This window comes from Tetrahymena thermophila (assembly GCF_000189635.1).
Source record: "Tetrahymena thermophila SB210 genomic scaffold scf_8254431, whole genome shotgun sequence".
NCBI classification, from domain to species: domain Eukaryota; phylum Ciliophora; class Oligohymenophorea; order Hymenostomatida; family Tetrahymenidae; genus Tetrahymena; species Tetrahymena thermophila.
In genome coordinates, this window is record NW_002476212.1 from 375,834 (window position 1) to 390,740 (window position 14,907).

The window sequence follows — 14,907 nt, forward strand, 5'->3', positions numbered from 1 at the left end:
ATTATTTTACAAATCACTTTCTATTGTTAACTTTTGCTTTCTTGCTTTTATTTGTATTCAGCAAAGAGAAAAATTAAATATTAAACTGTAGAAGATATTTATCTCATTATAAATATTGCACCAAGCAAGTTAAGTATTTTATTTTCTTTTTAATATGTAATCAAAAATAGTTGTTTAATAATAATCTATTTTTAATTTTATCTCTGAGACTTGCATATGATATATCTGATTGATTAAGATTTTTAAGCCTCTTTCAAAATAAATTATTTTTCGATATACTATTTATTGATTTGAAAATAATTTTGTAGTTTAGAATATTCAAATATGCTTCTACAGTACACAGTTATAGTGATAAAATTATTTAATATCAATAAAACCCTAATTTTTTTAGATTAAGTTAACTAAATAGATGATTGTATAATAAAGATAATGAATGTCTCAATTATCTTTTTATTTGTGATTTATCTAAATTGAAATAGATAAAAAGAAAATCAAATTGTAAAATAAATTAGATAAAAACAATTTCTGAATAAGGTAATGATAAATAGAAAAAAAAATCAAGATCTCCAATACCACATAGTCAAATAAACATCATTTTAACAAACTCTAAACTGATAAATATAATTTCTTTTCCTAACTTTCAATTTAAATTTTTATTTTATTCATCTTCTAAAGTATTTTGTTTCAAATTATCTCTGTAATGAAACATTTAGTAAATATATCCCAAAAACCAAAAATGAGTGAAATGTGTTTAATTTGTTTTTTAGGTTGTCAGAAATTATAACAGTGTTTATGTTGTTACACATTAAAACATTTAAAAAATTCCATATCCATAAATGCTAAATTTGATCAATATTTTTTAAATTAAATTTTTGTGTTGTTAGCAAATTTAAGCTATTCTATTTGAAAAATTCTTGTAATATTTGATTAATTGACTGACTAACTGGATTGTTTGATTATTAAAATGATTGAAAATATATGTGCAAAATTTTAATTCCTAAAATTTAATTTCCTTTTAGGAAAGCTTAAAAATTATATTTAGGTATTTTATAAGTGTGGATAGCACATTAAACATTCTCATCAAGTGCCTAAACTGATTAGAGCATCTTAGTGCCTTCATAGAATTTTTTAACATATGATAGACTGTTATCTTCGGAAGGAGTGAAAAAGTTTTCAAAAAAGAAAGCATAACTAACACCCAGACAAAATTATTGAAATACTGAAGGTAGCAGGCTTATCCAAAGAAAAAGTAAGCTATAAATCAAGGAGAAAGGAAGGAAAGAAAGAAATGAAGCATCAAAAATAGAAATTACCATTCTGATAATAACTATTTTATCTATTTTATTTTACAAAAAAAAGGCCAAATTAAGCAATTTAATTCTCGTTTAAAGAAACAGACGTGCTTTTAACATGAAATATTTATTTAATCTTATTTTAAGTGTAGGGATTTAACATATTAAAAAGTAAGCTTTTCTAAAACCATAGTTGTAAATTAATGGGTGCCTTTCTATTTTGAAAATTATATCAGAATCAATTTTGTGATTCTGTGAATATGCAGATTGAATTATACAAAGAGTTGTAAACTAAAAACAAAATTTCACTTTAAAACTTTAATTTAGATTTGGATGATTGTAATCAATTATTTATAAACAGTCATTTGCGCTAAATTTATTAGTATCTTTCTTTGGAAATATATGCAAATAAATCAAAATAAAGACAGCATAATTTTTTATAACAGTAAAAAAAAGAGTATCCATTTTGTATTGCCGCAATATCTCTTTAATATTGCGACATATGCTTAGCCAGTGTTATTAAGAACAGAATTTTTAAATGTAAATTAAAACAAAATCTGATTCCAAAACCTGCACCACTATTTAATATATAAATATATATATTCTATTTGTTTCATTCCTATAAAAATTTAAGTTTATAATTTTGCTTTAATTGCTATTAAGTTTTAATAGGTATTAAGTAGATACGATTGATACATTAGCTAAAAATTTATTTAAAAAATAGTTTGCTTATTCAAAGTATCTTGAAATTTGTTTCATAGAACTTTTTTTACAACAAAAAGAAACTCACAGAAGCTAAATAATTAGTTAAGTAAATGAAGAATAATAAAATAATCAAACCAAATTAAGAGAAATGTAAATTAATAAAGTAAAATAAAACAATTTGCTATAATATATCTTCCTACTGTGTAGATTTAGTATTACATAGTATAGCCTTAAGATATCAGCCTACTGTAAATTAATTTAATTTTGGTCAGAAAAAAGTTTTGCAATTAGTTTACTGCCTAAAATGTAGAAAATAATGAAGAAGGAGTGTCTTTCTTTGCTAGCTAGCTAACACTTTGCTTGCTTTCTTAGAGATTTTAAAAGAAACATATATGAATATCAAAATTTATTGCTAGATTTTAGAAAAAAAATAATAAATTAATTAAATAAATGGTGGAGTAGGTATGCATGTACATATGTATTTAAGTGTGTATGCATGTGCGCAGCAAGTCTAATTAATGAATATTGAAAAGAAAAAAGAGAGAGGGTAAGCTTTAAAGTTGTCAGATTAAGATTTTATAATAAATTTAAAGCTTTAACTTAGTAAATTTCAGTTGAGGAGGAATGAAAGATTCTAATTTTTCAATTTTATAAAATGAAAAGGAAGATATATGTATAAAACTAGATGAGGAATACAAAGATTCGTTTTACTCATATAATCTAATAAATTTCAGCTTTAATAAAAATATAAGCTATAGTTTGCTTCATATTTTAAAATGGTAAAATTAATTTTCAGAGACTGTAATATTAACATGATTCTTTCTAGCTCATCGAATAATTGAAATGCGAAAATTATCAAAATCTGGGGAAAAAAAGCATTAGCTAGAAATGCATGCAAAAACAAATTAAAAATAAAAAAAAATAAGCTGATACATATACTCTTTAATTAAATTAACAAATCTAAAAAAAGAAGAAAAAAAATTTAATTTTTTAACTCCTCATCAAAAAAAATTAAAAATAACCAACCCCCTAGGTCGATAGATAAATAGATAGATAGAATGTGATCAATTAATTTACAAATCTCTTAATCTCTAACTATAATAATAATTAACTATTCAAAATTTCAATTTTGTAGATAGGTCTCTTTGCAATCAAATTAAATCAGCGTTGAAAGCTTGATATATATTAATAATTAATTTCATACAAAAATATTTGCAAATAACAAGAAAATAACAACAGAAACAAACACAATTCACAAAAAACCAAATTTTTTTATCTTTTAAAAAAACTTGAAATAAAACCATTATTTTCTTAAAAGCAACTCCTTCCCTTATTAACCAAATACCAAATCCTCTATTATCTATTATTTATACACAATTAACAAACAAACAAACAATAAATCTGAAATGATGCAACAACTCCTCCTCTCTACCTAAAGCTATCCCTTCCCTTAATTTGATTAATTAAAGTTCTTGTCATAATAGTCTTAGTAATTAACTTAATAAATTGGAAACGAAGAACAATTAACAGCTTCTTCAAATGAATTGGAAAGCTTCTGTGTAGGAAGATCCAAATAAAACACAATGCTTCTTAACACTGAATTCGAGGGACAAAAGAAAAATAAGACTTTCCTTAAGCTTGAAAGAAAGAATAGAGAAAAGAAAGAAACAGCTGTTCTTGTCAATATTGCACAAGAAAACTAATCTATTTCTCAAATGATAAACTTCCCATCAAGATTTTTAAACCCTCTCCAAAGCACTTTCCGCATCTAAGGAGTAAAAAATCTTTTTATATTCTCAAATTTATTTTATTTGAAAAATATTTAAAAAACTTCCATTTATGCTGTTGACTTTGCATAGAAAGCCAACAAAAATTTCCTAAAAAAATTTTAATCCAGGTTATTGAAATAATGGATTAATATAAAAGAAATTTAAATCTTTTCATTAAATTTGATAAAGAAATAAATAAAGAAATAAAAATACTTTTCCAAATCAAACAAATTATATTGTCAAAAAAATATAAATTGAATAAAATTAAATCTTCTTTGCAGACTTGCAAATTTATTATTTCCCAAAATACCAAAAAATGAATCTAATTTGGTTTGAAAAATAAAGCAATAGAAATAGATAAAATCAAATTGATCACCAAATTTTCCGATCAATTAATTATCTCAAATTTTTTCTCACACTTTTACAGATTAATTATTCCAATTCTAAATCGAAATTTAATAATAATCCTAACTAATTTTTTTTATTATTTCCAATTAGGATATCATGATAAATGAAGATGCCATTAAGGCTTCCTTGGGCATGATCGACAATTCTCACTTGGCCAATTCCATTATTCCTATTCTTAGTTGCGTAAATCTATTTAAAAATGTTGTTGAGGTTGTACTCTCCAAAAATGACTCCATTTGCAATGTCTACTTTAGAGATTTGGGTGTTGACTTTATTGACTGGTAATTTATTAAAACTCAATATATTTATTTAAAAACGATTTGTTATTTTTAATTTCTTTAATTCCTAATTGTAAAAATATTGGCAAAGGAATCCAATAAATAATAATAAATAAAATTTATGAGAAATGTAAATAAAAATATTTGATTGATTGTAGAATTTGATTTTTGCTCAAAAATAAGAGTTGTAATTTGACTTTAGAATTTTCAAGCATATTTTAAAAAATCTTTTAGAAAGTTTATGGCCTATTACTCTTAGCCATTACAATTACATTACAAGTATAAGATGAGTTAAAAATTAACATAGAAAAAAGAAAGAACAAGAGTATCTCAAAGATAACAAGATTTTTTTAATAAAAAATGAATGGTGTGTAATAAAAAGGATAAAAATGAGATTATAATAAAATATTTAGCTTAAATGATTAATTAATGATTTACACATGTAAAAAAAAATAAGAATTCTAAATTTCTTAAAAAAGAAAAACAAAAGAATAAAGAAAAAAAATTTAATTAATTGAGAGATTCCCCACATATCAAAAAATACAATTAAATGATATTCACCTTCTCTCAATAACTTAAAGAATGTATAAATAAATTCAAAGCACTGAACTCCTTTAGTTGCTTTACTTATACTCCCGAATTTGATTTTTACAATCTGTCAATCATAGATTATCTTAAAATTTGTCTATTCCACTTTTTACACATTCCTTAACCTTAAGCTCTTTTGCAAAATTTATGTACTGTAAAAGAATAGCATTAACTTGCTAATTTAAATATAACAAAATATTATAGATTAAATTTTTAACATAATATTATTAACTATATAGGAGATACATCGTTTAGCGCTTCGAAAGTTACAACAATTAGTAGTTCAAAAAGATTGCTGACTTGATTAAAAAATTAGGAGAAACTATCCCTGAGACTGAAAATAATAAAAAAATCAGCTTAACCAGCTGTGATTCCTCTACTTAACTTTGTAACAACAGTATTTTTAGCTCTCCTTACCTTAAATCTGAAACAGCTATTTCACCAATTATCGCTGAATGCCCTATTTAAACTGTTGCCCCTACCACCACAGGTGGAAAAAAGGTCTCAAAGGGCAAGATTCAATCCATGAACGAATTAAAGTGTATCGAAAATGAAATCAACAAGACAGGCAAGGACTCTCTTACATATACCTTCTAAATGAAGAAAAACACTTTAACATCAATGCATTTCTCAAAATCCTTCTTGGAACGTGCTGGATGGGAAATTTCTCAATTCTCTATGTTCTGTCTTTACAACGGACTTCCCGAGTAAGATTTATTTTTTAATTGAACTTTACGAATGCATTTGATAAATTTTGTTATTGAGATTCTCCAAGTCTAAAATTATTTAGCTTTGAGAATCTCAATAGAAAATTCAGATTCTTTAATTTATTTGTTTTCATTTTTCTAATATTCACCTTTAATTATATTAGATTACTTTCATATGAAGAATACTACAACACAGTCATAAATATGTTAACTGAAAGAATAAATGCAAAGATAAACTCTGTCTCCGATTCTCACGTTGAATCTCATATGAACTAAGTTTATCTCTCAAAGGTCGGAAACAAGATCGAAACATAAACAAAATACAGCATCGTCTCAACTACATCTGGAATCAGCATCATTAATCAAGTTGTTAACATTAAGAATGAATAAAACAAAAAAACAATTGCTGCTCCCCCTCAAAAGGTTAGAGGTAGAAAACACTTCTCCTAAAGCGAATAAAATACTCTTGAATATAACTTAGAATGTCCTTTGAATGAAATGGACAGACACCAACACAGAGTATGTAAATACAGAATCCTTCACGATAAATACATTATTTCAAACGTCGATGCTTTCATGTAAGCTAAAACCTCCCACAATTTCTTTGATAACTGAGAAAAACATTGAAAAATAATAAAGAAACAAATAATCAGAGTATTTCAATTAAAAATAGCTTTTCCTTAGATTAGAAATTTTAACAAATTTTTGATGAAATCTAGTTAAAAAAATATAAATCAAACAAAAAAGTAATGTAAATAAATACCTATTTCCTTCCTGATTGAAAAATAAAATTAAACAAGAGTAACATAAAACTAATAATTAAATCAAAATATACCACTTATTATCCTACTATATAATAAACAAACACAACACTTGAATTAACAAATAAATACCACCTTAATAAAATTCACAACACAATTCATAAATTTAATGAATAACTTAATAAACCTTCGCCTTTATGCTCAATGATACTATTTATCAATGACTGAAAATATTGATTACACTAAAATCTATTTAATTTTGGCAATTAAATTGTAAGACAAAAATATCCAATTAATATAAATCCTCCTTAAATATTATAAGAGCCTAACTAAAACCACATATTTTGCCTATTGGCTGAGTAAGGATATTAGGCATTTGATTTAGTGTAAAGACCATTAATAAATAGTTAGAAGAGAAAGAGGTCGGGAAGGTCACAATAACTTCTATATTATAATAACAAACAAAAAATAAGAAAACCAAAATTAAAATATAAATCAACATACAAATAATAACAAAATTTAATTATTAAAATATATTTATTCTAATCCAAAAAATTTAAAAATGCAGTCATACTGAATTAATTTATTAAAAAAGTGTTTTATATTACTTAATATATCTTATTAAAATAAAATTAAACATTTTAATCTAAATATATTTGCTCAATTTATTTATTTATTGGAATAATAAACAAACAATCTATTTTTTTTTAGCTTTTTTTCCATCTGATTTTATCTTATCCACTGGTTTGTTTAATGTGTCAGATAAACAAAATAAATAAATAAATAACAAACAAACAAACAAACAAAAAAACATAAAGATTGAATTCTTTTCTATCTGAAAATAAATTTCAATAAGAATTAATCTGCCTTTATATTATCAATACACTTTAATTCGGTTTACCCCATAGATTTAAAAAATCTTAGTATACCACAAACAAATTTAGATTTAAATTTATTAAAATTTTTTCTCTTCTCTTACTGTAAAATAAATAATAACGAACAAAAGAAAAATCTTTTTATACTCTTATCATTATCTTACAAATTAATAGTAACTGTGTAAAAAATTTTTCACTCAAGGAATACAAAAGGGATTTTTGAAAAATACTCAATTATATTACTTTTGATTTCTGGATAAAAATATAATTTCAAATACTTCCTCCTAATCACACAAATATTAAGATATTCTTTTCAAATCCTTACAACAATAATTATAAATTTTTTCTAATCTAATTTTAAACCAAATTCATTTTTCTGTCCATCTATTTATTGCAAAATACTTTATAATATATGAGTATTTATAGAAATTTTCATATAATTTAAAGATTATTCATTTTTCACTGTCATTAAACTTTAGACAATAATTGTTACACACTTTCTAGCTTTGGCATAGAAGGCATTGCTCCCATCACTGTAATGCAAACAAAGGCAGAGCAGTTAGCAAATAGCAAGCACTTTTTATATTTTTCTAAGGCATCTTCATATTAAACTCCATTCTAAGGGAAAAGCTTGTCGAATTCAACACAGAAAGCTGCAGTAAAACAATCACCTATTTATTACACAAAATTAAATTTACTCCTTCATTTGAAAAAGCTCAATAGATATTTTTGATATATTGAAAGTTAAAATTTTTATAACAACAAAAAAAAATCTCTTAAAATTGATGTAATATTATAAATTTAAATTTTATTTATGCTTCCTCAAAGCCCTTAAAAAGTTTACTCTTTAGATAATATATTTGTAAAAATTAAAATTTTTTTCATTACAAGTTTTTTGATACAAAATTCTAAAAAAAGGCCAAAATTATTGATAGATAGAATGTAAAATCATTTAAACAAAAACGATTTATTTGTTATTGAAATTTATTAAATCTTTTAGAGAATTGTTCAAAACAAACTACCATTCTAGTAGCTACATATCAAAAAATTAACTACACTGTTGCTTATTTTTTTTTTATTTGTTCTATCTTTATTTTGATCTATTGTAAAAAGATATGAAAAACAAATGAATCTTTCTTTCTTTGTTTGTATTTTTACTTTCATTTATTGAATTTGATAAAGATATATTCAATCTTTATTTATGATATGATATCATTTAGTTTAAAATGACGTAATAAACTTATTTTTTTTCTTTTAACTCTTAAAATAAAAGAATTTTCATCTAAGATAATAAATATTTCTATTTTAATTTTACCTGCACCTGTTGTGTCAACAATTTTGTAAGTGTTGAGGATATCAGGTTTAATTAAAGAAGCAGAGTCTACGTGTAAGTAATCAGTTTTGGTAATAACAGCACTTCCCTTAGAACCCTCCTTTAACACAACAGTTAAATTAGGATATTTGCTTAAGAGTTATTATCGGATTTCATCAATGGTTATTTCTCCATGATCACTTGAGTTAATGTTCATTACTCTCTTTAATTCTGACTAGTTGGGAGAAATAAAATCTATATTTTAAAGCAACTCTTCTGGAATATCTTCATCTCTACCACCACAATCCAGCATAACAAGCTTGTTGTGCTACTTAGCATAAATTGCTGCTAACTTACTAATCTCTAAAGGGATCTCTTTTTATAAAAGAATAATTCTGCTTGACTAAATTGCATCTTTGAATTCTTAAGGTAGAACATTTAAATGGTCATAATGAGTATTAGCACCTCCAACAATAATAATACTATTTTCTCCCTTTTTGTTTAAAGTAATTATAGCCTAACCAGTTTAAACGTTTGCTAATCTTCTCACTTTGCTCATATCAACACCAGATTGAGACATTTCTTCTACCAAACCATCACCATATTTGTCTTGACCAAACTATTTTTAATATTTTATTTGCCAATAACTCTTAAGAAATCTGTTTTTACCTATCCTGCGAAAATGGTTTTTGCACCTAACTTAGCAGCAGCAACTGCTTGATTAGCTCCTTTACCTCCGTTCTTAATAAAGGAGTCATTTGCTTGCAAAGTTTCTCCCTCTACTGGGAAGTGATTTACCAAAAGGAATAAATCAAAACTTCCAGAACCAACTACGCAAATAGAATATGTATTTTAAGCCATTCTTAGCAAATAATTTAATTAGATATTAGTTAAAAATCTGATACAAACAAACAATATTATTTTTTAAAATTATATCTTTTTGTTTCGTAATATTACAATCACTTCATACCAAATTTGAGTCTTTTATATCATCTTTAGAGGTTTTTATTGAACCATCTATCAATAATTAAAAAGCCAATCAACTAACATAAATAAGGGATTTCAATATTAATTTTATCTTTTAAAAGACATTTTAGTTTTAAATCTTTACTTTACAGAATTTGTATATTTTTTAATAGAAATTTTGAAGTCTTTTGTAAGAAATTAAGAAATTTTGTGTCAAGTTGAAAAAAATGTTTGTAAGAATGTAAATCGCAATGAGTTAAATCTCTAATCAGGACAAAACTAAATAAATTAAAAATTTTAATATAAAAATCTAATTATTTCTTTTTAATCATTGATTATGTATATTTTTAATTATCTTATACAAAAACACACTTGCTTATGCACTCCAAAATTAACCACATTTTTATTTGAGAAATCAAAAGAATATATCTACTGTACTTACACTTTATATAATTACACCTTGATTAAGCATCAATCGCAAACCTTTAATTTTAAAAAGTAAAGAATTATTAAATTTTATAGCTATCAAATGTAAATAAGAATTTTTTAATGGCTTTTACATATTTATTTATTTTTAACATTTGAATAAAATCCAAGATTTAATGTAACATATTATTAATATTTTCTCTTTAACTTTTTTACAAAAAAATTGCAAAATTCAAATATAATTGTTAATTTTTTACAATCATATTAATTGAGAACAAATAACAACAATTACATTTAAATTTATTAGAGCATTTTAATATAATTTATTATTAGGGGTATGATGGATATTAATTTTTTATTATAAATAGAATATTTTAGAAAAGACAGCAAGAAAGAAAGCAATAATTTTAGCCTAGTAGCATGCTTTAAAAAATAATATCATTTACAAATTACACTTGCAGCAAAGCTTAAATAAAAAGGGGTGACCTATAAATAAATGGTTACCTCTAGAGAAAAAATAATTCGATAACAGTACAAAAAGGTTAAAATCTATTTGAAAAATTTGTAATTCAGTGAGCGAGAAGTGAAGTGAAATTATATTAAATTTTAATTTAATTATATAAATATCAAATAATTTAGAGATTTTAAACTCAAAAAATAGATTAAAATGTTTTTATAAAATCCTAAATAACATTAAAAATCAAAAAAATATTAAAAATTATCTAACTAAAAATTAAACTATTATCATCATATTACTTATTCTTTCAAAATATAAATTTAAGCCTAAGACAGTACAAACTTATTATTATTTCTTAAATTTATATTTTAATATTCAATGATATTTATTTTTAAGTGCTAAAAAAAACTAAATTCACATAAAATATATTTTTAAGTATACAAAAATAAATTTAAATTTTAAATTTATATTTTTTTAAAAATTATCAAATTTTTATTTAACAATTAATTAAAACTATTGAGAATTAATTCAAACTTTTTTGTAAAATTTTTTAATATTGTTTTTATAATTTAAATTATATTTGGGCTAAATTACAGAATATCAATATCATTTTTTTGATCATTTTAATAGACAAAGTGGTTTTCTGAATATTTTTTAATACTTAAATTTTGTAACTCTAATTTGAAATTATATATTTAGAACTAATATGTAATTTAAATTTACAGGTAATTAGATATTTCAATTATTTTTATTTTCATTATTGTTGTTATTATTATTAACGCTTTCTTGAGGAGGTTCTGCAGCCTTTTGAACGGGAGGAGGAATTCTAGTAAGTAATTTTTTAATATTGGTATCTAAAACATCCCTCTCCTTTTTAGAAATAGGAGCAGTATCTAAATTTTTAAGAGTGGGAATAATAGCAATAATAAATTATCTAAAACCAGGAATCGATTCAACAGGATTTCCATGAATAGTCAAAGAAATTAAAGGAGATTTTATCTTTTAGATTTCTCTTAAATCTTTAATGTAATTGCAGTGGAGATATAAAATCTTCAAATTAGGGAAGTGACTAAAATCCTGATATTTTTATATTATTTTAAAAATAACTCATTTAAACTAAATAAAGTTTTACATATTGCAGTGCCTGAAGATAGTTATGAGATAAATCTAAAAAGCCTAAATTGACACAATCAAACATTATCGAATCTATAATTGGGAAAAACTTATCAATAGACCTAGTTAAATAAAATATTTTTAACTTGTTTAACGTACTAATTAAATAACAATTTCATTCAAATTTTAAATATTTTTCTTTAAACTAAGTTAAATAATCAATAAAATAACCACTAAAAAAAATGATTATCAAAGAATTTAGCTACTAAAAGAATTAAAAAGTGAAGAAGTCCAGAATAATATTTTTTAATTAATTTTTTGAGTATTAAAAACTTACAATTAATTGAAAATAAAATAAATTTTTTTACCTTATTTTATTATATCCAAGCACTAAAGATCTACATAATATGCTAACTTTTTTTAGTGCTTTTTATGATTGAGTCTTTTACTCTTCTACAGTTTTACCACCAACAGTCTATTTAAAAGTTTAAAATAAGAATTTATTTATATAATCATAAAGATTTAATAACAAAACAAATATTTTATTTAATAAATATTAAAATAAATACTTTATTAATTTTTCAATTAAAATATTGCTTAGATTTTATTTTAACTAATAAATTTATTTAAAATTTATAATAGATATTTTTTTACTTTAGTAACACCATTGGTCATAGGAACGTGATTATTAACTATAATATTTTATGCAGTATTAGATGGTATAACTCTTATTACTTCAGGTTCTTTACGTTCTTGCTTTTTGTTTTCTTCTTTTTTATCTTTAACCTATTTTTCTCCTTCTTCTCCTTCTTTATTTTCTTCATTTTCTTTTTCTTCTTTCTCATTTTCTTCGCCATCCTTTTTACTTTATTCGTCATCTATCATTTATTATTAAAATTTATTAATAAAAAACTTTTTCATTTGCTTATCATCTCTTTCTAGGTTCTTTATTTAAGTAGAAAATAGACAGAAAAATATTATTTTAGTTAAATTCTCATAAATTAGCTACCTCCAAATTTTTTATCCTCTTCAACAACAGCTTAATTTTCTGTAGCGGTGTGTTTTTTCTTTCCACTATTTGGATCTATGGTTTTCAACTCTAAAAATATTACAAAGATTATTTAAATACTTATAGAATCATAAAGCTAGCAATAAAGTTACCTGCTAAATCTTATATATTTTTGAATGAAAAATCTAAAACATTATTTTTTTTGGTTTTATCTTCAAGTTTATTAGCATCAACGCTAGTTGAATTAGCTCCATTATTTTAATTATTTAATGTTTATGTTGCTCCTTTAACTGTAATAGTTTTCTTCTCTACTTTGCCTTTATCTTAAAATAGACTATTAAATGGAAAGCTGCTTGATTTTTAAGATTACTTTAATTCACTGCTGAAGCTTTCATATCGTTTGTTGCATACTACTTTGTAACGGCCATGATTAATTAATTAATTGATCAACTTTTTTATATTGCACTAAATGACTTTTAAGACTTTTAAAGTTAATTAATAATTAGCTAATAAATAATAAATAATCAATTTTTATATTAATAATTCTAAAAGAAGTTTTATTTCATTAATATCATTAATGCATAAAAATTAATTAATTAATATAAAAACAAAATATTCCATTAATTAATTAATCAAAAAGGTTAACAAATATAAAATACTTTGCAAATTGTTAATTTTTAATCATAAATTTGTAAATAAATATAAAGCCAATCAACTACAAAATTAATAATTTGATGAAATTTTACTTTGTAAATAAAATAGGGAGTGAATACTTTTATAAATAATTACAATTTAAATATTATTTTTAAATTTTTAAAGTACACTCTTTTATATTTATTAAGTTTAAATTGAAATTTACTCAAATTATTCTCAACACTAATTCTACTAATTTTATGCTTAAGAAAAAATATGACAAAAGGCCATTCATTTTTTTTCAGAAGTAGGAATATAGCGAGAAAAATCTTCATTCTTATCTTGGTTATTGCTACCAAATAATATTTTATTTTATGAAGTTTTTGAGGATATAATTAAAGGGTTTTTGTTTTATTAATTTGAGGATTGTTGTTGCTTTTAAACTAAATTTTCAATCATTTATTGCATCGACCATTCTTTTTTGTTAATATCTTCTGTAAAAGTTGATTTTTCTTTCGAAGCTTCTGGCTTTTTTTCGAATTCACCATCTATTACATCCTAAACGAACCTAAGATTCTTTAATGAAGTTGGCAATTCAACCTCTTTTTTTTTTTACCCTTAACTCATATTTAACTTTTTAATGCTACAAAAGTATATATTTAATTTTTTAAGATAAATTCGACTATTATAGATATTAATAATCACTCTTAGCAATTTATAATTAATAATTATCAAATAATTTGATGAGTAAATTTCATCAAAAACATAAAAATATTCTAGAGACTCTATTTTATTTATTTAACAAACAAATGCATTTTATGTTGTAGTAGATTTCTTATGAGAAATAATTAGATATATTATATTATATTTTATGATATTGCTTTGATCAATTTGGGTTTAGATGAATTGTAAAACGAAATCTAAATCATATTTAACTCTTAATTTTTATAAAATAAAAGATAATTTAAAAAAAATAAGATAAGAAAAATTAGCTAAACAAAAAAATAAATGGTTGAAGAAGAATTTAAGAAATAAGATTTTATAAAATAATTTCTTTTAACTTTAAATTATTACATTGTAATATTTTTGTTAATCTCATATGATAGTGATGGACATTCTACTGCATTTTGGACATTTTTAGTTGTTTTTTCTCTAGATAGGCTTTATAGAACAATTGATAGCATGATGCTTTTTAGCTTTGTAAATGGGTGTTATGGGTTATTGAAAGGAATTTTACTTAATATTGTATGCTTTGATTATAGTATAGGCATAGATCTTTTTTATGATGATTTATCTTTTGATTAGGATTTATTTTTTACTAATTTAAGCTTTGTTTCTCATCTCATAAATTACATTCCTCTTTCTTTTAATTTAGGGATAATATTTGATAGCTAACAAAATAAGTTGATCTATGTTGTATCTACTTTATATGCCCTAATCCTAATAGTTTATTTTGATTTTATTAAGTTTGATAAATAAATGCTAAAAATAAAGGATCATATAACTTTATTTACTAAAATTTAATTTATAGTGGTTAGCTTAAGTAAGAAATTATGTTATTACTTAACCATCTCTAGCTTAAATTATAAAATTTAAAACTTTTTTTTG

General features: G+C 22.9%; 4 protein-coding genes across 4 annotated transcripts; 1 reads left to right on the top strand and 3 right to left on the bottom strand. All coding sequences in view use genetic code 6, as the record gives it.

Moving 5' to 3' along the window:
* Positions 1-3,161: 3,161 nt before the first annotated feature.
* TTHERM_00312940 (hypothetical protein) lies at positions 3,162-7,444 on the top strand. The gene is made up of 4 exons (XM_001033475.3): positions 3,162-3,772; positions 4,265-4,455; positions 5,280-5,747; positions 5,912-7,444. Exons 1-4 carry the CDS (start codon positions 3,404-3,406, stop codon positions 6,360-6,362), a joined length of 1,479 nt encoding a protein of 492 aa, XP_001033475.2. The 5' UTR covers positions 3,162-3,403; the 3' UTR covers positions 6,363-7,444.
* Positions 7,445-7,848: 404 nt separating this feature from the next.
* Positions 7,849-9,556, bottom strand: TTHERM_00312950 (pfkB family carbohydrate kinase; the record flags this gene model as incomplete). The annotated part of the gene is made up of 3 exons (XM_001033476.3): positions 7,849-8,054; positions 8,699-9,314; positions 9,365-9,556. The coding sequence occupies 3 exons, from the start codon at positions 9,554-9,556 to the stop codon at positions 7,849-7,851; spliced, it is 1,014 nt and encodes a 337-aa protein (XP_001033476.2).
* A 1,726-nt stretch (positions 9,557-11,282) lies between these two features.
* On the bottom strand, positions 11,283-13,094 carry TTHERM_00312960 (hypothetical protein; the record flags this gene model as incomplete). Its single annotated transcript, XM_001033477.2, has 7 exons — positions 11,283-11,621; positions 11,677-11,779; positions 12,026-12,132; positions 12,312-12,535; positions 12,667-12,756; positions 12,819-12,989; positions 13,037-13,094. The coding sequence occupies 7 exons, from the start codon at positions 13,092-13,094 to the stop codon at positions 11,283-11,285; spliced, it is 1,092 nt and encodes a 363-aa protein (XP_001033477.2).
* A 496-nt stretch (positions 13,095-13,590) lies between these two features.
* TTHERM_00312970 (hypothetical protein) lies at positions 13,591-13,926 on the bottom strand (the record flags this gene model as incomplete). The annotated part of the gene is made up of 1 exon (XM_001033478.1): positions 13,591-13,926. The coding sequence occupies one exon, from the start codon at positions 13,924-13,926 to the stop codon at positions 13,591-13,593; it is 336 nt and encodes a 111-aa protein (XP_001033478.1).
* Positions 13,927-14,907: the final 981 nt, after the last annotated feature.